Source organism: Myxocyprinus asiaticus, chromosome 13 (genome assembly GCF_019703515.2).
Source record: "Myxocyprinus asiaticus isolate MX2 ecotype Aquarium Trade chromosome 13, UBuf_Myxa_2, whole genome shotgun sequence".
Lineage (NCBI taxonomy): Eukaryota > Metazoa > Chordata > Actinopteri > Cypriniformes > Catostomidae > Myxocyprinus > Myxocyprinus asiaticus.
The window spans coordinates 43,584,834-43,612,064 of NC_059356.1; the positions used below are offsets into that span (position 1 = coordinate 43,584,834).

Sequence of the window (27,231 nt, forward strand, 5' to 3'; positions counted from 1 at the left end):
CCACAATGCTGAAATAACTGTAATATTAGATCTGACATGGTTACCAACCTTATTTAAGGAGGAAAAACGTTAGCTATATATTTTCTGTCAAAGGGTTCATAAATAGAAGTGTGGCTGGTAAAGACGTCTTTAGCTAGCTAGCAGACTAGCTAATTTGTTATGAATGGAGATTAACATCGTTAAATAAACTACTGGACATGCACCAAGCAATACAGAGCTAAAATACATCTTGAAAACTCATTAGTGGCATGGTGTGGCAGGCGGGAGTAGGCAATGCCTTTCCTACTTTATTTAATGACTGCTTACAGTTAACTGTAGGCTATGTTACATACCTGCAGATGCTTCCTCAGGTTCGACATTGAAACCTTCGATGTCGATAGCATTTTAATAGTTGGCAAACATATTTTGCACTGAACTGTTATATTTATGCCTTTTTCTGATTTCTGGATGAAATGATTTTTACATTTCCAGCACTGGAACACATTTTTATCACTCACCATGGTAGCAACTCTCAGACAGGTTGTAGCCTAAAGCTTTCAGCGGCAATGTGGATTGATGTAATTGGCAGACGTGGTGCGCTGCAAATTCAAACAAGAGAACCAATCAAAAGCATCAGAATAGCATCGCTTTACTAAACAGCCTTTAAATGGCAGGAGGCATCGTGCACATCAAAAACAGGCAAAGCAACAAATTAATATTATTCAACATATCCTAGCTTTTTACAGAAAATATTCAGATGTAACCCCCTTTGTAATCGTTAACATTTTCATACGTAACTGTAATTTAATTACACATTTTTCTCAGTAACAGATTAGTTACATTTATTTTGTAATCAAATTACGTAATGCCGTTACATGTAATTTGGAATGCCCAATTCCCAGAGCGTTTCTAAGTCCTCGTGGTCACGTAGTGACTCGCCTCAATCTGGGTGGCGGAGGATGAATCACAATTGCCTCCGCGTCTGAGACCATCAACCCACATAGCGCGTGTGGAGGCTTCACGCCATCCACTGCGCGCCCCACTGAGAACGAACCACATTATAGCGACCACGAGGAGGTTACTCCATGTGACCCTACCCTCCCTAGCAACCGGGCCAATTTGGTTGCTTAGGAGACCTGGCTGGAGTCACTCAGCACGCCCTGGGATTCGATCTAGCAAACTAACGATCTAGGTCAGTTATTAAATAATTCTTTACAGAAATGCATATATGCACTTCAGCTGCACGTGCACAAAGAGAACTGAGATAACTTGACCAAAGAGACACAGATCACCCTAATAGTGACATTACACCAAACAACTATTTGCAACAAAGCATAAATAATACAACAAAAGAGTTAAAACATCTATGAATACTTAATAACAATTATTTAAATTCCCCAATCTGTTCCCTCTGACCAAAGAAACATAATTCAAGTAGCAAGGGATTGTGGGTATTCCCCATAGCCTCAATTTTGTACTCAGTAGTTTGAGTTATTAACACTTCAAATCTTAAGTCTATGGATTTTTAAGAAAAATAAGTTCAATTAACTTAAATATTTGAGTTATGAGTCCAAAACTTGACATTTCAAGTAATAATTAAGACAACTTGATTTTTACAGTAATGACAACTTCAGGGTTTACAGTGTGTGTGTTGGTGTTTGACATTTGAAACATGCTATGGTGTCAATAGTTCTGCTAATACACAAATATTCAGACTTAAAAGTGTATATTAAATAAACAAAAAACAAAGTGATCCTGTTTTTGACAAGTTCGTCTTGGCATAGATACTCCAGAAAGTAACTACACTGCAAACCCTAATCCCATTTTTTAAACTGTGTTATTGTATGACCTAAATTTGAGTCAGTTCAACTAAAACATTTTTTTAAAACAATTTTTAATTAGCAAATATGAGTTAAGTCTACTTGCATCTAGTTACCTTAACTTAGTTTAGTTCATTCTATATGAACATCAAGTTAGGTGAACTTAACACAAGATTTGCTCAATTCAGTTGAGTAAAGTCAATGTATAAGGGTTTTCAGTTTATCATATAAGGTATTCCTATACTATTTTCAATGTGATTTAAACTTTATATTATCTGTCCAAGGTGACATGATAAATGGAAAAGGCCTTAAAGGGATAGTTCTCTCAAAAATGTAAATTCAGTCATTATTTACTCACCCTCATCTTGTTATAAACCAATATGACTTTCTTTCTTTTTTGGTACACAAAGGGAGAAATTTGGGGAAAAAATTCTACAATGGCAGTTGGTGACCACCTCGTCAAGTTTCAAAAGGACACAAAAGTATAATTCAGAAGTCAAATATATGATTCCATGCGACTCATGCCATGTTCTAAAGGCATACGATAAGGTTTGGTGTGAAACAAACAGAAATCTAATTTATTATTTAGTGAAATTCTTGACCGATAATTGTACATGAGAGTTCACGAGAGCAGCAATTCTCGCAAACTTCACTCGCGAGGTGGGGCGTTCTAGCGAGAACTCGCTTTGTTTTGCTCCAATCAGACCACCACAGAGATATTCACAACATAGAACACAACACACAAACCAGAGAAGCAAACTTACAAAACATGTCTGAAGAGTTTGAAGTTAAAGAGGAGATGCATTTCTTTGCCTAGCCTTATTTGTATGAACAGGAGTACTTGGAAATCGAATTGAGAGAGATGTAACTATCCCTTTAACCACGGGCCTTACTGATTTCCCCAGTCTGACAACTGCAGGCTTCTTCAAAATATCTCCTGTAACTCCATCTATGCCTTTTTTTCTATGTCTTGGCATGATGAAAAGTCAAGAAAATAGAAATAAAAATGAGTCTTCAAGTTGCAACTTCTACAACTTTATGTCTAACTAGTCAGTTTCCTGGTGTCACTGTAATAAATAAGACCTAACCTTTGTATAATGTAGTTCAGTTAAGCTGTTGCTATGGTAAAGTCTTTTGGTGATTGGAGACCCTTGCACCAGACCTTTATGCTGACCGTAATGGTTCCTCTAGTGCATTTCGTTCAGTAAGGAAAACACATCCCTTTTCATATAAATCTGTGCTCCACTGACTTTGCTCTGTAGAAACTCTTGTTTTGTTTAGTTGAAGTGGCTTAGCTGGTCTTTGGAATATTTGATTATGCAAATGTATAATTTAGTACTGTCTACGCTTAATTACAGTAACAGAAACACAGTATTGCATGGCACATTTGATTAGGCAAATGGACTGCCATTTAACCTTTCTTTGCCATATATCAATAGTAGATGTAAAAAACATTATTATTATTTTTTTTTTGTTTGTTTGTTTTTTTGGATTTTCTGAAGAAAATATGAGTGGTGCCATAATGCAAGGGTGTTGTGAGTGGGTGCCAGGGCGCTGCTATGAGAGATTGCTATGGTGTTCTCAGTGAATTTTAGCATGTTGATGTTTGGTTGCTTAGGTGTTCTTGGTGGTTTCCTGGTGGTTATTCACTGGGTCAAGTCAAAAGAGCCCAGCCCAATGTTAGGGACTTTTTCATCTGTTGTGCTATCTAATAGGCAAAAAGCATGGACATTGGTTCTGCCTAAAAAAGCAGCACAATTTGAGGTATTGTTTAAACCCTAACCCCTTAGTATGAGCAATAGTAATAGTGATGCTTGCCTTAGCAAACACCACTTATAATCTATTCATTGTTAATGTATGTTTGCGTGACTTAAGGAAATAACAAATCTTGCTTTGTCAGAAACTGCAAGAGGAAACTTGAGTTGTCGTGACTGGCTTCACTGTGTCAGGGAAAGATCATATAGTTGCATTTCCTTGCACATTTATTTGTATAGGGGTGAAGTTGTGAAAATAGGTCAAAATATATTAGGTGCTTTTCATCATGTTTACCATTTTTAAAGTGAAAGTTCATTCTCACCTTTTGCATATTATTTTTGACCAAGAAATTGTATCCTACAACATGCAATTTCATTTATATTCAATTTTCTAGAAAGTGGTGTGGACAGCTGGTAGATTCATCACTGGCTTGTCACAGTCTTTATTGTTTGATGTAGAATGCAGATACAGGCTAATCCAGCATAAGAGGAACAGTCAGGCGCAGCTCTCATGGCCGCTTTCCAGGCCAGAGAGACGCCACGTTTTGATACAGTCCGTTAAGTTACAGCTGCCTCAGTTAGTTTTGCCTCTGCTGCAAAGGAAACTATGTCAGAGATCTTATAGTGTTTGAAATAGATAGGAAATTGCTTTGTTTTATTGTTTATTTTCATTGATATATAAAGGTATTGATATTAATTTAAACTTCAAGTTAGCAATGCATTTAAAACACACAAATCACCCTAGCAACCAGCTTGCAATGCACTAAAACACTCATATCATCATAGCAACTTCATAGCAACACTCTAAAACAATCAGGTCACCATAGCAACCACATAGCAACAGACAAAAGCACATTTCAAAACACACTAGCAACCATTTAGCGGTGCACTATAAACACTAATACCTTAGCAACCACATAGCAACAGACAAACACATTTCAAAACACCCTAGCAACCACTTAGCAGTGCACTGTAAACACTAATACCCTAGTAACCACCTTGCAATACACTAAAACAATCATATCACCATAGCAATCACACAGCAACACTCAGATCATCACAGCAATGCACTAAAACACTTATATCACCATAGCAAGGATATAACAATGCTCTAAATCACCCTGATCATCATAGCAACCACATAGCAATGCTCTAAAACACTCAAATCACCATAGCAATGCACTAAAAACACTCATATCGCCACAACAACCACATAGCAATGCATTTAAAACATTGAGATCACCCTAGAAACCACTTAGCAATGCTCTAAAACATCCATATATCATAGAAACCATATAGCAACACTCTAAAAACACTCAGATCACCATAGCAACCACATAGTAACATACAAAAACACATTTTGAACAGCCTATCAACCACTTAGCAATGCACTAAAAACACTTACACCCTAGTAGTCACCTTGCAATGCACTAAAACACTCTTATCACCATAGCAACCACACAGCAACACTCTAAAAACACTTAGATATCACAGCAATGGACTAAAAAACGTATATCACCATAGAAACCATATAGCAATGCTCTAAAACACTAAGATCATCCTAGCAACCACATTGCAATTCACTAAAAACACTCATTTCACCACACAACCACATAGCAATGCATTTAAAACATTAAAATCACCCTAGCAACCACATAGCAATGCTCTAAAACACACAGATCACCATATCAATGCACTAAAACACTTATATCACCATAGCAACCATATAGCAATCCTCTAAAAACACTCAGATCATCATAGCAATGATATTGCTACTCACTTAAAACACTCAGATTACCATAGCAAACACAGCTACACTCTAGCAACCACACAGCAGTGCACTAAAAACACTCACACCCTAGCAACCACATAACATTGCACCAAAAACACTCAGAACACCCTAGAAACCACACGGCAATGCACTAAACACACTCCATTCAGCATAGCAACCATATAGAAATGCATTTAAAACAATCCGCACTAAACCTAACCTTAACCCTGGCCCATCTAGAAAGAACAAATTCTAGTCATTTAAATATTTTAGAGCTGAAAATAACTAGAAAAATGCATATTCAATGCAGAAATGTCTTTGAACACACCATGATTTTCCCAGGCCTGGAAACCATAATTTTATCTTTTTAGGTTTTCCACGACCGTGGGAACACTGTCTTTAGCATAAAATTACGTTTCATCTTGGCTTTTTGAAACAGGTCCAGAAACCAGTGGTGAAGACAACATGGCTCTACTCATCAAAACTGTCTGTTTGAGTACAACATTACTTCCTGATTAATTTAGCATTTCCTTCAGTAGTTTACAAAAAAAGAGGCTTTTATAGAAATCAAAAACAGATGTTCAATGAGCCATTGAAATGAAAATCATGGCTGATAAAAGAATCCATCTCTCTGTGAGGTTTATTAAACATAATAGGTCTTTACAGTTGATCTAACAACAGTTCTATGAGAGCTGTAGTTAGAATTAGGGCACTCAGTTTGTAGATTGGTGCTTTAATTCATCGCCAAAATGAGATTTCAAATACCAGTCTGTAAATTCAATCTTTTCTGTTGGGTGACCAAATGCCAACTACCATAAACAGGAATGACTTTAATCTTTTCAAACAAACAAAATGTTCAATTAAAACCCCTTACTTTGTGGGGCGTACAAACGTGATATGGATCTAATAATATAGTATATAATAGAATAATAGAAATTTAAAATTGTAATTTCCAGGCCTGGAGAAGTCATCATGGCAATTAATGAAATCTTCAAAAGTCAAAGTCCTGAAAATTTCTGTTTTCAGAACAGCTTTAAAACATTTCTATAAAATATATTTTTTATATTTATCCAATAATCTGGAACAACTAAAAAGTTTTGCCCACTAATTTTCTATCGGATTGAGGTCAGGGCTTTGTGATGGCCACTCCAGTACCTTGACTTTGTTGTCTTTAAGCCATTTTGCCACAACTTTGGAGGTATGCTTGTGGTCATTGTCCATTTGGAAGACCCATTTGCGACCGAGCTTTAACTTCCTGGCTGATGCCTTGAGATGTTGCTTCAGTATATCCACATAATATTCCTTCCTCATGATGCCATCTATTTTGTGAAGTGCACCAGTCCCTCCTGCAGCAAAGCACCCCACAACATGATGCTGCCACCCCCACACTTCACGGTTGGGATGGTGTTCTTCGGCTCGCAAGCCTCACCTTTTTTCTTCCAAACATAACGATGATCATTATGGACAAACAGTTAAATTTATGTTTCATTAGACCAGAGGACATTTCTCCAAAAAGTAAGACCTTTGTTCCCATGTGCTCTTGCAAACTGTAGTCTGGCTTTTTTATGGTGGTTTTGGAGCAGTGGCTTCTTCCTTGTTGAGCAGCCTTTCAGGTTATGTCAATATAGGACTCATTTGACTGTGGATATGGATACTTGTCTACCTGTTTCCTCCAGCATCTTCACAAGGTCCTTTGCTGTTGTTCTGGGATTGATTCGCACCAAAATATGTTCATCTCTAGGAGACAGAATGCATCTCCTTCCTGAGCGATATGATGGCTGCATGGTCCCATGGTGTTTATACTTGCATGCTATTGTTTGTACAGATGAACGTGGTACCTTCAGGCATTTGGAAATTGCTCCCAAGGATGAACTAGACTTGTGGAGGTCCACAATTTTTTTTCTGAAGTCTTGGCTGATTTCTTTTGATTTTTCCATGATGTCAAGCAAAGAGTCATTGAGTTTGAAGTAGGCCTTAAAATACATCCACAGGTACACATCCAATTCAGTAAACCTCCTATCAGAAGCTAATTGGCTAATTATCTAAAGGCTTGACATAATTTTCTGGAATTTTACAAGCTGCTTAAAGGCACAGTTAACTTAGTGAATGTAAACTTCTGACCCACTGGAATTGTGATATAGTCAATTAAAAGTTAAACAATCTGTCTGTAAACAATTGTTGGAAAAATTACTTGTGTCATGCACAAAGTAGATGTCCTAAATGACTTGCCTAAACAATAGTTTGCTAATAGGAAATTTGTGGATTGGTTAAAAAATGTAAGTGTATGTAAACTTCTGACTTCAACTGTATATACATATATATATATATATATATATATATATATATATATATATATATATATATACAGTGCCATGCAAAAGTATATAGACCCCTGGCCAATTATCTCATATTACTGAATTACAAATGGTGCAATGAAATTTCATTCTGTTTGATATTTTATTTTAAAACACTGGAACACAAAATCAATTATTGTTAGGTGACATTGGTTTTATGTTGGGACATATATATATATATATGAAAACTGAAATATCTTGCTTGCATAAGTATTCAACCCCTGTGCTGTGGAAGTTGCCAGGTTACACCGATGAAAGAAGTTGCCCTAATGAGGACACAATTACTTTACCATTGGCATCCACCTGTGAATCATTAAAGTTGCAATCACATTTTCTGTATAAAAACCCATTGTTGAAGGATCATTGGTCAGGCTGTGAATCTGAAGGAAAATGAAGACCAAAGAGCATTCCACAGAAGTTAGAGATAAAGTAATAAAAATGCATTGTTTGGGGAAAGGGTACAAAATAATATCCAAATGTTTGGATATCCCAGTGAGCACAGTTGGATCAATAATCAGGAAGTCGAAGCTGCACCACACCACCCAGGCATTGCCAAGAAAAGGCCGTCCCTCAAAAGTCAGTGCTCTAACAAAAAGGAGACTTGTGAGAGAAGCCACAGAGAGGCCAACAATCACTTTGAAGGAGCTACAGAGTTCAGTGGCTGGGAGTGGAGTAATGGTGCACCAGTCAACCAAATCAAGAGCACTGCATAACGCTGGCCTGTATGGGAGGGTGGCAAGAAAGAAGCCGTTACTCAAAAAGTACCATCTGAATGGATGTGAGTGACCCAGCTGTGATGTAGGAGAAGGTTTTGAGGTCGGATGAGACCAAGATAGAGCTTTTTGGCCAAAACTCAAAGCGCTATGTGTGGCGCAAACCTAACACTTCCTATGCCTCACATACAGTGAAGTATGGTGGTGGCAGTATCATGCTGTGGGGATGCTTCTCATCAGCAGGGACTGGGCATTTTGTTAGAATTGAAGGAAGAATGGATGGAGCAAAATATAGGGAAATACTGCAAGAGAACCTGCTTCAGTCGCTAAAAAACTGAAGCTTGGGAGGAAATTCACCTTTCAGCATGACAATGATCCCAAGCACAAGGCCAAAGCAACATTGGAGTGGCTCAAGAACAAAAAGATAAATGCCCTACAGTGGCCCAGTCAAAGTCCTGATCTCGATTCTATTGAGAATCTGTGGCACTATTTGAAAATTGCAGTCCACAAGCGTCACACAACCAATCTGGACAACCTGGAGCAAATCTGCTGAGAAGAATGGGCCAAAATCACTTCATCACTGTGTGCAAAGCTGGTACATATGTACCCCAAAAGACTTAAAGCAGTTATTGCAGCAAAAGGTGGCTTGACCAAATATTAATGTGTGGGGGTTGAATCCTTATGCAAGCAAGATATTTCAGTTTTTTATTTTTCATAAAAAATATTTCCCAACAAAAAACCAATGTCACCTTATAATAATTGATTTTGAGTTTCAGAGTTTTAAAATAAAATATCAATCAGAATGACATTTCAGCGTACCATTTGTAATTGGAAAATATGAGACAATTCGACAGGGGTCTGAATAATTTTTTTTTTTTTTTTTTTTTTTTTTAAAAGAGCGGTTACCAATCAGATTATTCTCATCTAGACTGTATGGATTCATTGCGATTCAGTCCTCATTTAAAAGTCCATGACATGGAATTCAAACTTCCTGGAGCTTACAGTACTGTATACAGACCACATAGCAATACATTAAGTTCTGAGAATCATATTAGCCTATAAAGAGATGTTCATGGTCTTCAAGGGCATCGTGCCATTTCCTTTGACTTAAAGAACTGTCTGTTCTTTGAGGAACTAAAGCCTAGGTCTTCATAGATCTTCATGATTTTGCTTAAACATGTTAGTTTGGTGCAAGTATGCCATACACTCCTTTGTGTCTGAAATGTTAGCTGTGTAATATCTGGAGGCTGACACATAACCTTATGCTGAGCGCAAGATCAATGCTAATTCAGTATTGATGGAAATCTTAAAATTCCTTCCCTGAAGTTGGGCTATGCTCAGCCTGTGTAACAGAATCTTGTGGATAATTTATCTTGTTACATGACCAGCGGCTATTAGATCTGGCTCTTCTGGATTTTATCCATATTGTCTTCACTAAACGTTGATGTAACCAGTCCTGTAACTGCTGCTATTTCTGTATTTCAGAAATGTTGACATTTAGGGCAGGTAGCAACCTGAATCCGTGCAACTCTGAACTGTCTTGGATTAAGAGAATTTGAGTCTTGTCTTGTTGTATATATTTGTCAAGAATTGTTAAGGTATTTGTCTATCTACAACCCCAATTCCAAAAAAGTTGGAACAGTTTGGAAAATGCTAATGAAAACAAAAAGGAGTTCTATTCACTTTGCTATATTGAAAGCACTACAACAACACTTTAGTTGATGCTTTAACTTGTGAATTTAATTGTTTTCTTTTTAAAAACATACACTCATTTTAAATCAGATGATTGCAACACGCTCCAAAAAAGTTGAGACAGTGACAATTTAGGACTAATAGCAATCTGATGAGTTTAAATAGCAAGGGGATGTGAAACAATAGATGTTAAACAGGTGAGGCAATTGTGTTATAGTAAATAATGAGCCTCCAAAAAAAGCACGGATGGGTCAAGACTCACAAATGCGTCAGCAAATAATCCAGTGCTTTGAGAACAATGTTCGAAGACAAATCAAAAGGATTGTGACATTTACATTTCTACAGTGCACAGTTTAGTTAACAGATTCAAGGAATCTGATCAAATGTTAATGTGTAAAGGGCAAGATGAAAACCACTTCTGAATGTGCGTGATCTCCGATCCCTCAGATGTCACTGTCTTAAAAAATTAATCGCACCGAAACACATCAGTTTCAACACACGAGGGGACCAGGTTTTGGACCTTTGCTACTCTCCCTTCTGGGAGGCTACAAATCCCTCCCCCGCCCACCATTTGGCAAATCGGACCCTCTTCCATTTTGCTTCTGCCTGCTTACAGGCAGAAACTGAAACAGGAAGCACCCGACCTCAGAATGTTCCAGTGCTGGTCAGACCAATCAGATTCTATGCTACAAGACTGTTTTTATCACGCGGACTGGGAGATGTTCCGGTCCACCTCTGATGACGACATCGAGGTTTACGCTGATACCGTAACGTGTTTCATCAGTAAGTGCATAGAGGATGTTGTACCGACCAAAACTATACGGATCTATCCAACCCGAAACCATGGATTAATAGCGATGTTCGTGCGGCACTTAATGCGTGGACCTCCACTTTAAATTCCGGGAACACGGAGGAGCATAAACAAGCCAGTTACTCAGAGCAGCCAAACGCCAGTACAGGGACAAGATTGAGGGACCGTTCAACACCACTGACTCTAGAAGCATGTGGCAGGGAATTTATATCATCACGGACTTCAAAGGGAATAAAAACTCCACCGTGAACACCGCTGCCTCTCTCCCGGATAAGCTAAATACTTTTTATGCTCGTTTTGAGGGAAATAACTCCGCCCTCGCAGAGAGAGCTCTCGCGGCCGAAGCTACAGAGGTTAGTTCACTCTCCATCTCTGTAGCGGATGTAACTCGATTCTTCCAATGAGTGAATATCCGTAAAGCCGCGGGCCCAGATGGCATTCCGGGCCGCGTCATCGGAGCATGTGCAAACCAACTGGCTGGTGTTTTTATGGACATTTTTAACCTTTCCCTCTCCTTGTCTGTGGTCCCCACATGCTTTAAAACGTCCACCATTGTGTCTGTACCAAAGCAATCCAAAATCACTTGCTTAAATGAATGGCATCTTGTTGCTCTGACCCCCATCATCAGCAAATGCTTTGAGAGACTAATCAGAGGTTACATTCGCTCTGTGCTGCCTCCCTCACTGGACTCACTGCAGTTTGCTTACCGCAACAACCGCTCCACTGATGATGCCATTGCATCTACACTACACACTGCTCTCTCCCACCTGGAAAGAAGGAACACATATGTGAGAATGCTGTTTGTAGACTACAGCTCAGCATTCAACACCATAGTGCCCTCTGCTGGTGGCTCACCAGCGCCTCTTCTTCCTGAGACGGCTGAGGAAGTTTGGAATGAACCACCACATCCTCACACGGTTCTACACCAGCACTGTAGAGAGCATACTGACTGGCTGCATCACTGCCTGGTACGGCAACAGCACCACCCTCAACCACAAAGCCCTGCAAAGGGTGGTGCGAACTGCCTGACACATCATCGGAGGTGAGCTTTCCTCCCTCCAGGACATATATATCAGGCGGTGTGTGAAAAAAGCTCGGAGGATCATCAGAGACTCCAGCCACCCGAGCCATGGGCTGCTCTCACTGCTACCATCAGGCAGGCGGTATCGCAGCATCAGGACCCGCACCAGCCGACTCCATGACAGATTCTTCCCCCAAGCAATCAGATTTTTGAACTGTTGATCTCTCATTATCAATATACATCAGCACTGCACTTTATTAAACTTATTATCTCACACTGGACTGTCATAAATTATATTCTCTCTTAACAATACTGGCAACTGACTATCAGCCGACAGCCTGAATGTCAATACAGCATAATACAACATACTGTACATTTTATATATACAGTTTTTATTGTATACTGTGTATTCTGTATTGTATGTATATTCTATATTGTGTTTATTGTATACTGTACATTGTATGTTATTATTTGTATATTGTGTTGTGTAATTATGTGTATATTAGATTTTAAATTGTGTTGTGTAAATCTGATGTTTATTGTAAACTGGTATATGTCTCATCACTGTCACGACTGCTATGTTGCTCGGAACTGCACCCAAGACTTTCACCCACTGTTGCAATTGTGTATATGGTTGAGCGACAATAAAGTTATTTGATTTTGATTTGATTTATATATTATTTTTATTTTATTTATTTATTTATTTATTTATTTTTTAAATTAGTGGTGTGTCAGGGTTTAGTTTGGGATTAGTCTGTAGTAAAATTTGCTTTATATAAAAACAACAGTCTATATGGTACCTCCTTCATCTAATGTGTTTGTGTATGTCTTCGATCAGTGTTAGCAACATTTTTCTTTGCCCTATTATTGAACCTAATGTTATGGTTTTTAATATGATGCATTCGAATGAGAATATGAAACTTTCGTTATCTGTAAAATAGAAAGCAATGAAGGACATCTGCCTAATTTGTCTAATTTAGAACTCATGCACACTTTATCTTTTGCTGTGTCCAAAATAACATGCAATCATTCTGTTTTTGACCCAATACATCACTGTATATAGTAAATAAATGTACATATATTGATAGCTGTCACTGATCTAAAAATTCTGACTGTACAATGTCCACATTGCTCGGCAATGTGTGCATGCATTTTATAATCTTTATAATATTTATGGAACTCTGCCCTCTTTTGATGACGAGAGGGTGCTAAGCATCATTGCTGTTGCCATAGCAAAGAGAGTATAATGCAGAGAGCAAGATGTGGTTTTTTGTGACAAAATGGCTGATAATATTTTTTTATTATTATTATTTATTATAAATTCACATCAATGGTTAATGGCTATTTTTAAATTAATGCATGTATGTTTTTAAATAGATGATCTTAGTAATGATTAAATTTAGAATTTGTACCTTCAAATGTAACCTGCACATACAGCTATACTGAAAGCCATGTGCTTGCACAATCATGTTGTATCATACTGTAATCATACTGGACTAACCTGCTTGTACTGTTTATCGCCTCTTCTGTCATGACATCATAAATCACTTTAAACACTGCTCTTTTTGTCCATTCACCTAAACATTTTTTTTTTGTCCACAGAGCAGAGAAGACAGAAGTACTGAGTGATGACCTTCTTCAGGTGAATATTTATTCCTTTGCTCTATCAGAACTGTGAATGCTTGCAAAATGTATACTTTTTTGACAAATATAAGCCATGTCCACACTAATATGTTTTTGGTTGAAAAGTCAGTTTTCCGTTTCCTAACAGACTGATCTCACAGTGAAATCGGAAACAGCAGGTTGACTTTTCTGTAGCTAAAATCTGTCTGTGCTTACTGAAATTCGAAACACTGCCCCCAGTGGTCAAAGTGGTAAGTGTTGTTGGGTGCATGGGCACATGTGAGCTCCATTTTCCAGGTGTAATTTCCACAGAGGGGCACCAAAATCAAGTTGTTAAGTGAGTTGTTTTCAGCTGTTCAGGCTATATAACCATGAAGAGGAATACCTAAACATCAGTGGATAAAAATTTTAATGTTTGATGGAAAAAAATACAACCTCTGAATTACACTCGTCACTGATTATGTGACTAAGACTTCCTGGTTTCAATGCCACTGATGCAATGCACTTCCTGTTGTGCTACAAGGGAAGGTCTGATAGGAGATTGTGCTTGTCAACGAGTCAACATAATGTGGTCGATCCTACCATAACTCGCAGAAACAACATGCCAACTTCCCGAGTGATCATATTGTTCGATAATTAATTGTTTTCCAAAATAAACAATACTAGAATTGTTTTTGAAATTCATGTCAGTTAAGGAAAAAGCAGTTTCAGTGTGGATGAGAGGCGTAAAATTAGCAAATCAACTCAAATTAATAATATAATAAAATATGTCAAATTTATTGACACATCAATAACATCAAACCTCATAGGCTCTTGCGTGTCTCGTCACCAAATGTCATGTTACAAGAACCATCAATGTTTGATGTTATTGACGTGCCGCCATATTTGATTTTCGGAGTTTATTAACGATTTGATTTGAGAATGAATAACGACTTAAATTTCGGTCTGTTCATCATATTAAGTGATCATATGCCTTCAGTATCATTTAATAGCAGTTATGAATATAAAGAAATGAACGCTGGGTAGGGCTTCCCTGCCTCTGTCTCTTTTCTCTCCTCTGCTTATGATTCTCTCAGTTGAACTTTAGTCCTGAACATTCTCCGTTCCCACAATCTCATCTCTTTCACACCCCTGCCCACTTCTTTTTTTTTTCTGGCATGCAGCACATAACTAGAGAGTAACTCACTGTCTGAGGGTAATTGATTCTATTTAGGTATTTCTACCCTTGCCAGACTCATATGTGCAAAATGTGCATGTGGCTTTGGCTGTTATGAACAAAAGAAAAGCCAAAAAAAGCTGGAAAATGACCAAACAACACATTTAAAGGGGTCCTGAAATGCCTTTTTTATTATTTTGATATGTTCCTTGAGGTTCACTTATTATATTAGTAAAGTTTTTTGCACAAAAAAACAGTCATCTGTTTGTTAAACAATCATTTTCCACCCTCATTCTGAGCCTCTGTTAGAAGCACTCATTTTGGTGCTGCTTCTCCTTTAAGACATGACAGTAAATGCCCACTGTTATGATTGGCTCTCTGTTCTTGACTGTCCTGCCATCTCACTGCTCACCACTACTGGGTGGGGCTATGGAAGTAATAAGGTAAAGTAGAATTTTTGTGTTGTTGTGGAGGCGTTCAGATGCAAATGTCTACTACAGCGTGACATCACAATGTGGAGGAAATAGAGAACGCGTCGTTTTGGCAGATTGGTTTCAACAAATTTTTGCAGTTAGGAAGTTTTGAGTTCTGAAACTTACAGTATGTTTTTATAGTACAATGACTTCTTGTATGTTTATGTTTATATGTTTTACTAACTACAAGACACCATCCCCCAACACTGTAGGTAATCAACAACTGGCTGACGACCTGAATGTGTTTTACTGTAGATTTGAAAAGCCCAGTCTCACACCCCACACCTGCTCTGACCTTCACTTCACACAAATATCAACACCTCCTGCAACCACCCTCCTCCCCTCTTCTGCTACTCAACCTGCACTTAAGATCTTTGAAGAGGATGTGTGCCAAAAGACAAGGATAGCACAGGGCCCAGATGGTGTTTCACCAACTTGTCTAAAATCCTGTGCTGACCAGTTGGCCCCCATCTTCACACAGATCTTCAACAGATCACTGGAACAGTGTGAAATTCCCTGCTGCTTCAAATGCTCCACCATCATCCCTGTCCCAAAGAAACCCAAAATCACAGGACTTAATGACTACAGACCCATCACTCTGACGTCTGTGGTCATGAAGTAATTTGAGAGACTGGTGTTGGCCCACCTGAAGGACATCAGGACCCTTTCTGGATCCCCTTAAACTTGCATATTGAGCAAACAGGTCTGTGGATCATGCAGTTAACATGAGATTGCATCATATCCTGTAACATCTGGACAGGCCAGGGACATATGCAAGGATCCTTTTTGTGGACTTCAGTTCGGCTTTCAACCCCATCATCCCAGCTATTCTCCGGACTAAATTAAACCAACTCTCTGTTCCCACCATCTGTCAGTGGATCACCAGCTTTCTGATGGACAGACAGCAGCTAGTGAGAATGGGAAAATTCACTTCCAGCACCTGTATGATCAGCACTGGTGCCCTTGAGGGATGTGTGCTCTCCCCACTACTCTTCTCCCTGTACACAAATAACTGCACCGCCAAGGACCCTCTGTCAAGCTCCTGAAGTTTGCAGACGACACTACTGTCATCGGCCTCATACAGGATGCCGAGGAGTCTGCATACAGAAGGGAGGTTGAATAGCTGGCTGTCTGGTGCAGTCAAAACAATCTGGAGCTCAAGGTCAAGGATATCTTTATTGTCCCCGAGGAGCAATTTGCTGTGCAGTCAGCAGTAAACACATGACCATCAGACAACATTAATAAATGGACAATAAATACAGCATAAACAAAAAATCACATTGAATTATTTAAAAAGCCAATGGCAGCTGGAACAAATGAGTTCTTAAGTCTATTTGTCCTACATGTTGGCAGATTATATCTGAGGCCAGATAGAAGCAACTTAAACTTCTTGGACAGGGGGTGGCTAGAATCAGCCAAAATTGACTGGGCTTTCTTTAAAACCCTGACCTTATACAGATGAGATAAGGCATTCAAGGTTGTGCCTGCAATTTTGCTGCACACTTTAACGATCCCCTGGAATCTGTTTCTATTTTTAAGGTTAAGTGATCCATACCAGCTAAGAAAAGAAAACATAAGGACAGATTCAATAAAACAGGAATAAAACATTTTCGTAAAAGTATTATCAACATTAAAATTTCGAAGCTTACAATAAAAGTACATACGTTGATGGGCTTTTCTACACACCGCATCCACTTGATACTCGAAGGTCAACAGCTGAACATGCTCAAGACAGTGGAGATGATAGTGGACTTTAGGAGGAACACCCCAACATTGACCCCACTCACCATTCTGAACAGCACTGTGGCAGCAGTGAAGTCATTCAGGTTCCTGAGCACTACCATCTCACAGGACCTGAAGTGGGAGACCCACATTGACTTCATTGTGAAAAAGGCCCAGCAGAGGCTGTACTTCCTTCGCCAGTTGAGGAAGTTCAACCTGCCACAGGCGCTGCTGATACAGTTCTACTCAGCAGTCACTGACTCGGTCTTCAGCACTTCAATAACTGTCTGGTTTGGTTCAGCTACGAAATCGGATATCAGAAGACTACAAAGGACAGTTCGGACTGCTGAGCGGATTACTGGTTGCCCCTTGCCCTCCCTTCAATAATTGTACACTTCCAGTGTGAGGAAAAGGGCTGGAAAAATCACTCTGGACCCCACTCACCCAGCCCACTACCTTTTTGAACTGTTGCCTTCTGGCCAGCTCTACAGAGCACTGAGCACCAGAACTGTCAGGCACAAGAACAGTTTTTTTTCCCTCAGGCTATCCATCTCAATAATTATGTTCAATACACAGCTTAGTCTATTTATATTTATCCAACATATCCTACCTCTTCTGCCATTACATTCCCTTGCACTATCTGTATATAACAGATTTGTATTTATTTATTATCTCTGTCTTGTTGTTGTATTGTTTGTGCACTGGAAGCTTCTGTCACCAAGACAAATGCCTTGTATGTGTAAGCATACTTGGCAATAAAGCTCATTCTGATTCTGATGTTTAAAGATCAAGGAATGTTCCTTTTAAAAGAGAGAATTAGGGGTTGCACAACTACTGATTTTTAATAGTCGAGCCCATTACTTGAGTCGAATTTGACTGTTCATGATGTCATTCCACCCCCAAACCACCGCACCAATATTTTTTTTTTATCTAATCCAGAGACGTTCATACATTTTTAGATCTAGGTAAAGAGTCCAAATACTTTTCTGGGCCAAGACAAAAAAGTGTCTCATGTTCAAACATGTCAACAGTTTGTGAAGTCTTTTTCCCTGCAACTTCACCTTCACTCTTGCATTCCATATCCAAGGGTCAAAGTTTAACTGCCTGATTGCTCCGCGTCTATGGTTTACTAGTAGAGAAGAGAAACATGATATGGTCCATAAACTCCCTCTTTAAATGACTCCAAATGAAGACTGGTTTGGATATCCACTGGGTTTTAAGGAATTGGTGGTGTTGGCAGATGATTCCTGTATTTGCACTTTCTCTGGTAGTGGTTGAAGTTCTTGATATTGTCAGGCACACCGAGTTATTTGTCGGTGTGCACAACAGGGAGTTTCGACCCCTGCAGGGTGAACTCTGCTACAGGCTGGGGGGCTCCATCATCATTTCCTGTTTGTCTTTAAATGTTGTTCTGCTTGGAACTGTGGAACCTTGATCAGAACATCTGTAATGTAGTTCTTTTCCTCTTCATTTTTCGCTTTTCCTCATTCACCCTATAATTCTGGTGGGTTGATGGCTTAGAAAAAGAGCAAATGAGAGAGATTGAGATACACTATATTGCCAAAAGTATTCGCTCATCTGCCTTTAGACGCATATGAACTTGAGTGACATCCCATTCTTAATCCATAGGGTTTAATATGACGTCGGCCTACCCTTTGCAGCTATAACAGCTTCAACTCTTCTGGGAAGGCTTTCCACAAGGTTTAGGAGTGTGTTTATGGGAATTTTTGACCATTCTTCCAGAAGCGCATTTGTGAGGTCAGACACTGATGTTGGATGAGAAGACCTGGCTCGCAGTCTTCACTCTAATTCATCCCAAAGGTGCTCTATCGGGTTGAGGTCAGGACTCTGTGCAGGCCAGTCAAGTTCTTCCACACCAAACTCGCTCATCCATGTCTTTATGGACCTTGCTTTGTGCACTGGTGCGCAGTCATGTTGGAACAGGAAGGGGCCATCCCCAAACTGTTCCCACAAAGTTGGGAGCATGGAATTGTCCAAAATCTCTTGGTATGCTGAAGCATTCAGAGTTCCTTTCACTGGAACTAAGGGGCCAAGCCCAGCTCCTGAAAAACAACCCCACAAAATAATCCCCCTCCACCAAACTTCACAGTTGGCACAATGCAGTCAGACAAGTACCGTTCTCCTGGCAACCGCCAAACCCAGACTCGTCCATCAGATTGCCAGATGGAGAAGCGTGATTCGTCACTCCAGAGAACGCGTCTCCACTGCTCTAGAGTCCAGTGGCGGCGTGCTTTACACCACTGCATCCGACACTTTGCATTGCACTTGGTGATGTATGGCTTGGATACAGCTGCTCAGCCATGGAAGCCCATTCCATGAAGCTCTCTACGCACTGTTCTTGAGGTAATCTGAAGGCTACATGAACTTTGGAGGTCTGTAGCGATTGACTCTGCAGAAAGTTGGCGACCTCTGCGCACTATGCACCTCAGCATCCGTTGACCCCGCTCTGTCATTTTACGTGGCCTACCACTTTGTGGCTGAGTTGCTGTCATTCCCAATCGCTTCCACTTTGTTATAATACCACTGACAGTTGACTGTGGCATATTTAGTAGCGAGGAAATTTCACGACTGGACTTGTTGCACATGTGGCATCCTATCACAGTACCACGCTGGAATTCACTGAGCTCCTGAGAGCGGTCCATTCTTTCACAAATGTTTGTAGAAGCAGTCTGCATGCCTAGGTGCTTCATTTTATACACCTGTGGCCATGGAAGTGATTGGAACACCTGAATTCAATTATTTGGATGGGTGAGCGAATACTTTTGGCAATATAGTGTATATATATATATATATATATATATATACATACATACATACACACACACGTATACATATATGCAATATTTAGGAGAAAATGTTTTTTTTTTATATACTTTTTATTTAACAAAAAAATATAATAATGTAAATATTCTAAAATAAACAATATACTAAATAATATAAATATAACATATCTAAATTGTTTTTTATATATGCAATTTTCATCAGAAACATTAATTTTTATATAATTTGTATAAGATATTATAATAATGTAAATTTTCTAAAATAATACTATAGTAAATAATATAAATATTTAATTTATTGTTTTTCATATATTTAATATTTAGCAAAATATTTAATATAAATAGTACATTTTATTTTCCAAAACATAATTTTTTATATCTTAAAAAAAGAATGTATTATAAAATACAAATATTATTTTAACCATTTAAGATATTATCTGATAAAAAAATTTCCCTCCTTGTACTGAACAGAGAATATTTTTTATCACCACATAATAATTTTTGGTTTATTTTTTTCCTACTTATCGACTTGCATGTGCATATCTGTGTATATGAGGTCTTGCGTCCATTTATAAATGTATACGACAGCATGTTCAAAAAAACGACACTACCAGTGGACTCAATTAATTCTTGGATATATTCTACCATAAATGCATATATATATATATATATATATTTATCTTCTGCATGTAGATATTTTTTTAATCAGTCTTTATTGCAAGTTCAAATCAAATCAAATCACTTTTATTGTCACACAACCATATACACAAGTGCAGTAGTGTGTGAAATTCTTGGGTGCAGTTCCGAGCAACATAGCAGTCATGACAGTGATGAGACATATACCAATTTACAATAAACATCAGATTTACACAACGCAATTTAAAATCTAATATACACAATTACACAACACAATATACAAATAATAACATACAATGTACAGTATACAATACACACAATATAGAATATACATTATACAATACAAATAGTAAATATAGTATATATAAAATATACAGTAGGTTGTATTGTACTGTATTGACATTCAGGCTGTCGGTTGATAGTAAGTTGCCAGTGTGTTGTTCAGAGAGAAAATAATTTATGACAGTCCGGTGTGAGATAATAAGAGTAATAAAGTGCAGTGCTGATGTATTGATCGTGAGAGATCAAGAGTTCAGAAGTCTGATTGCTTGGGGGAAGAAGCTGTCATGAAGTCGGCTGGTGCGGGTCCTGATGCTGCGATACCATCTGCCTGATGGTAGCAGTGAGAACAGCCCATGGCTCAGGTGGGTGGAGTCTCTGATGATCCTCCAAGCTTTTTTCACACACCGCCTGGTATATATGTCCTGGAGGGAGGGAAGCTCACCTCCGATGATGTGTCAGGCAGTTCGCACCACCCTTTGCAGGGCTTTGCGGTTGTGGGCGGTACTATTGCCGTACCAGGCGGAGATGCAGCCAGTCAGGATGCTCTCTACAGTGCTGGTGTAGAACCGTGTGAGGATGTGGTGGTTCATTCCAAACTTCCTCAGCCGTCTCAGGAAGAAGAGGCGTTGATGAGCCTTCTTCACAACGACTTCAGTGTGGATGGACCATGTGAGTTCCTCAGTGATGTGGACACTCAGGAACTTGAAGCTGCTGACTTTCTCCACTGGTGTTCCACTGATGGTGATGATGCTGTGTTCTGTTTCTCTTCTCCTGAAGTCCACCACAAGCTACTTTGTCAGTGATCAGACCTACCACCGTCGTATCATCAGCAAACTTAATGATGGCATTGTAGCTGTGTGTTGCCACACAGGCATGTGTGTACAGAGAATACAGGAGTGGGCTGAGAACACAGCCCTGCGGGGCTCCAGGGTTGAGGGTCAGTGATGAGGAGATGTTGCTGCCCATTCTAACCACCTGGCATCTGCTTGACAGGAAGTCCAGGATCCAGCTGCACAGCGAGCTGTTTAAGCCCAGAGCCCAGAGTTTCACATAAAGCTTGGAGGGCACTATGGTGTTGAATGCTGAGCTGTAGTCTACAAACACACATGCTCTGATGACGCAGCTCGGAATGCCGTCTGGACCCGTGGCTTTGCGGATATTCACCCGTTGGAAGGATCGGGTTATATCCGCTACAGAGACGGAGAGTGAACTAACCTCTGTAGCTTCGGCCTCGAGAGCTCTCTCCGCGAGGGCAGTGTTATTTCCCTCGAAACGAGCATAAAAAGTATTTAGCTCATCCGGGAGAGAGGCAGCGGTGTTCACAGCGGAGTTTTTATTCCCTTTAAAGTCTGTGATGATGTTAATTCCCTGCCACATGCTTTTAGAGTTGGTGGTGTTGAACTGTCCTTCAATCTTGTTCCTGTACTGACGTTTTGCTCTTCTGATTTGAGTTTTTCGGAGGGCATAACTGGCTTGTTTATGCTGCTCCGTGTTCCCAGAATTAAAAGCAGAGGTCCGTGCATCAAGTGCTGCGCGATCATCGCTATTAACCCAAGGTTTCTGGTTCGAGGTAGATCTGTATAGTTTTGGTCGGAACAACGTCTTCTACGCACTTTCTGATGAAACACGTTACGCTATTAGCGAAAAGCTCGATGTCGTCATCAGAGGCGGACCGGGACCGGAGTCTGATTGGTCCGACCAGCACTGGATTGTTCTGAGGGTGGGTGCTTCCTGTTTCAGTTTCTGCCTGAAAGCGGGCAGAAGCAGAATGGAACAGTGGTCCGATTTGCCAAATGGTGGGCGGGGCAGGGATTTGTAGCCATCCCGGAAGGGAGAGTAGCAATGGTCCAAAACCCGGTCCCCTCGTGTGTTAAAACTAATGTGTTGGTGGTATTTTGGTGCGACTGATTTGAGATTGGCTTTGTTAAAGTCCCCGGTCACAATGAACGTGGCCTCAGGGTACGCGGTTTTCTGCTTGCTTATAATTCCGTACAGTTCCTTGAGTGCCCGGTCTGTGTCGGCTTGTGGCGGGATGTACACAGCAGTGATAATGACCGCTGTGAATTCCCTCGGTAGCCAGAATGGTCAACACAGAAGCATGAGAAATTCCAGATCAGGAGAGCAGAAAGACTTGATAGAATGTACATTCCTCTGATCACACCATGATTTGTTGATCATAAAACATGCACCACCACCTCTGCTTTTACCTGAGAGGTCTTGCGCTCTGTCCGCTCGGTGCACGGAGGACCCCGCGGGTTCAATGTCTGAGTCTGGAATCTCTGCAGACATCCAAGTTTCTGTAAGGCAGGTAATGCAGCAGTCCCTCGTCTCTCGTTGGAAAGAGATCCGTGCTCTCAGCTCGCAGAGCTGAGGTAGCGGTGGTCGATTTGCGCGACGTCTTGCTCTGATGAGAACGCCGGCTCTGTTTCCCCTTTTCCATTTGCGTTTCCGCGGCCGGGCTGCCCAGACAAAGGGCTCCGGCGTGTTTGTAAACAGCGGGTCGGCATCGAGGAATTTGAAGTCTGGTTTACAGTGTGTAATTGCAGAACCAATGTCCAAAAGTGTTTGTCTGTCATAGACAATAAGGCAGACAACATCCAAGACAAAAAACATAAGAAACAGAAGACTACAATGTTGTGTTGGAGCTCGCAACGCAGCAGCCATACTTGGAGCCATCTTGAGTCCAAAAAAAAAAAAAAAGTTTTCACTGAAACAACAGTTTAAGTTAAAAACAGAAGCGACACGACTCTGCAGTGCTGAAAGAGCTTTTACCTCACACAGCAAGTTTCAGTTCCATTGTATCTGTCTGAAGCTATGATTGTCAAACACATTTTAAGGATTTGTCCCGTGTAGATATGAGGGAGAACGAGAGAAACAACAGAGTCTCTACAAGCAAAACCACTGTCAGTTTGTTTCTGTAACTGTATGCATGCAGACAACAGCCCAGTAACTGCTGAACTGGTTCATGCACAAACCGTAGACAAACTTTGACCCATCCTGGAACCAAACTAAGGAAGATCTGCATCCCACTCTGTCCAATATAAAATAAATAGACAAGTATAAGCCGGCTTTCTGTGCCACTAGCATCACCAAAGGGAACTGAGAAAATAACAACTATTTTCACACTGGTTTCCAAAACACTCGCCCTGTCTGCCATTGGTCAGTGGGAAAGCCCCACCCCAAACTCACATCATTGGGTTCAGCTCCCCCTTGATTATTTCGCCTTTCTACAGGGTATTCAAAATGAATACATTTTGTCTACTTCATCAGATATCCCATGCTCAGTGAGTAGGGGGCAGTGAACACTCAATAGGGACCCTGCAAATTGGAACCCAGCTTAAGAATCCTACAGGAAATGCAGAAAAGGTGTGCATGTAACCATGGTAACAGATCATTAGTATGGATACTGGAACTTTTGATGATGGAACTGGAGAATAACTGGGTGTGAATATGAATGTTTGTCTTATATGTGAGAATCGCAGTGAATTATATGAATCAAATGTTTGTTTGATTACAGATTGAGCGGCGCCTGGAAACAATGCGATTGGTCTCTCACAATGCACACAAAAGAATGGTGACTTGTCTACAGGGCAGTCTGGGCACAGATGTGGAAAAGAGACATGTAAGTAATGGCTGCCTTTATGTTTTCACTTGACTTTTACCATACCTCTATATTAGAGCTGGACGATATATCAAATATATTTAAAATACAAATGGCGATTGCTGGCGATTTAAAAAAAAAAAAAAAAAAAAAAAACGGCAACAACACTATGATTTTAATGCACTTTTTATTTGATCATTACAGAACTTTTTCTTACTTTCATCCTTAAATCCAGTTCTTGAGCAGGAGTTTCAATTTTGTTCATGTGGGTTTGTATAATAAGTGGCGATCCAGCGCTGGAGTTTGTTACTTTTTTATGTTATGATAAGTGCTCGTTGCGGTGGTTATAAGTGACATTGAGTGACTTTGGGCAGTGACGTTCTTTCGCGCATCCAAACGCGCATGCTTCTCGCTCCGCTCTTCTGCAGCTCGTGCTCCTTTTCAGTTAAATCGAAAAGCAAAATGCTAACAGATGTGTCCCCGATCATGATACACATCATTTGACGTATAGATGCAATCTTCACTTATTTAAAAAAAAAACAAAAAAAAAAAAACATTATATTAGGGCAGATTAGAACCTGGAGCTCCTTGTGGATTGACGATACTGACCCATATATTTATCCACTGACTAACAAAATCCCAGTACTGACAGTGTCAGATCAAGTTATCACAAAATATATTTACAGGAGTGCTTGAATTGGTCATCAATATTTGAAACATTAAAAGATTATTTGACATTATCTGCACATAACCTAAATAATATTCATGCGTTTAGCTATTTGTGACGTCACCCCAGCCCCCCACCAATTTTTAAATCAAAATCAAACCCATGTTATTGAATCAGTTCAAACTGGTCATTTCAGTGAATCGAAACAGTACTCTGATTTACATCATCACTTAAAAATGTTTCCGGAATTCCCCACGTGGCAATTTTTTATGTATTAAATGTCTTAATAAACAGCCATATTTACAAACTGTTACATTTTCTATATATTGTTAAATTGGTGCATATAAATGAGAATGATTTGAAGAAACATTTTGAATTGTAATTCTTCCTTTCATTTAGAGAAAAACAGTGTTAAAAACAAATATAGGTCATTTTATAGATTTTTGTTCTTACATTAAACATTTTGAATCTACTTGGCAACAATGGCTGGCTGTTCAGTCGAAATTATGTTCATGTTTCCTAGTAAAAAAGCAGTACATAAGGATAGTTCACTCAAAAATGAAAAATCTCTTGTCATTAACATTAACGTTAACATGCCATCCCAGATGTGTATGACTTTCTTTCTTCAGCAGACCACAAATGAAGATTTTTGGAAGAATATTTCAGCTCTGTAGGTCCATACAATGCAAGTGAATGGTGATCAGACATTTGTAGCTCCAAAAATTACATAAACATAAAAGTACTCCATAAGACTCCAGTGTTTAAATCCATATCTTCTGAAGCAATATAATAGGTGTAAGAAACACAACAATATCTTGTTTTCAATAACTTTCACTTTTAGATGTGAAAGTGACACTAAACAGGCACCACATGTGTTTTTCAGATGTAAAAGTGAAAATGAAGATTTAGTGGAAAAAAGGACTTAAATTGTGATCTGTTTCTCACCCACACCTATTATATTGCTTCTGAAAACATGGATTCAACCACTGGAGTCTTATGGATCACTTCCATGTTTCCTTTTATTTTTATTTTCTCCCCTTTTCTCCCCAGTTTGGAATGCCCAATTCCAAATGCGCTCTAAGTCCTCGTGGTGGCGTAGTGACTCGCCTCAATCCGGGTGGCCGAGGACGAATCTCAGTTGCCTCTGCGTCTGAGACCGTCAACCCGCACATCTTATTATGTGGCTTGTTGAGCACGTTACCGCGGAGACATAGCGCGTGTGGAGGCTTCACGCTATTCTCAGCGGCATCCACGCATAACTCACCACACGCCCCACCGAGAGTGAGAACCACATTATTGCGACCATGAGGAGGTTACCCCACGTGACTCTACCCTCCAACCGGGCCAATTTGGTTGCTTAGGAGACCGGGCTGGAGTCACTCAGCACCCCCTGGATTCGAAGTTGCGACTCCAGGGGTGGTAGTCAGCGTCTTTATACACTGAGCTACCCAGGGCCCCCTGTTTCCTTTATTTGATTTTTGGAGCTTCAGAGGTCCAATCACTATTCACTTTATATGGACCTAAAGAGCTGAAATATTCTTCTAAAAATCTTTGTCTGTGTTATACACATTTGGGGATGGCATGAAGGTGAGTAAAAGATGAAAGAATTTTCATTTTTGGGTGAACTATCCTTTAAAGCCATTTCAGAGCAAATAAATAAATATCACAATATATAGCGAATATCATTAAAAGGCTGAAAAATATTTTGATTTTTCAGCTATATCGCCCAGCCGTACCCTATATCACATTTGGTTAAATGCACTTCTGAATCAGTATTTTTCTCCTCTTAGAAAAAGCTTCCTCTTACGGCCCTCTCACAGTCCATGCTGGAAGGAGGAAGTCAGCTAGGAGACGAGTCTCTCATAGGGTGAGTTTACAAGCTCTTTGGCTCTTTCATAGCCAGATGGGTTACCCAAGACCATCAGTAACTTGGTCTGCCTAGCCAGTGCTTCATAATCTTAATGAGGAAACTTCGAACATTAACTCTTCTATGGGCAACGGCTCAGTTAATTTGATGATCAAACATGCAACATTTTCAGGAAGTGTTGTTATAGCCTCTGAAGCCATGTGACAGAACATCCCTGAGTTATTTGTTTTCTCAGGCAGACGGGTACAGTATCTACGGGGGACAGAGCTGTGAAAATATGGTTTTGCTAAAAACATCAGTGAAATCCAAATACAATGTCAGGATCATAAAAAGATAATGTTATTGTAGCCTCCTGCTGCTTGATGAGGATTGGTTCATTGTATTAGATTAGCGAGACAGTATAGTACATTATGCTTGCAAGGGCTTCCTTGACTGGAAGTGTATGTGTGGGTGGAATTATTTAACCAAGTAGGACATGCTCCTATATC

General features: G+C 39.7%; 1 protein-coding gene across 4 annotated transcripts in view; it reads left to right on the forward strand.

Annotated features, from left to right (window-relative positions):
• The window catches only part of LOC127450222 (rho GTPase-activating protein 17-like), a 54,405-nt gene that overhangs the window by 1,301 nt on the left and 25,873 nt on the right, over window positions 1-27,231 (forward strand). For all 4 annotated transcript variants that reach the window (XM_051714123.1, XM_051714124.1, XM_051714121.1 and 1 more), the window contains exons 2-4: window positions 13,518-13,557; window positions 24,126-24,230; window positions 26,667-26,743. In XM_051714123.1, coding sequence (XP_051570083.1) covers window positions 13,518-13,557; window positions 24,126-24,230; window positions 26,667-26,743 — 222 coding nt within the window. The remainder of the gene's footprint in view (window positions 1-13,517; window positions 13,558-24,125; window positions 24,231-26,666; window positions 26,744-27,231) is intronic.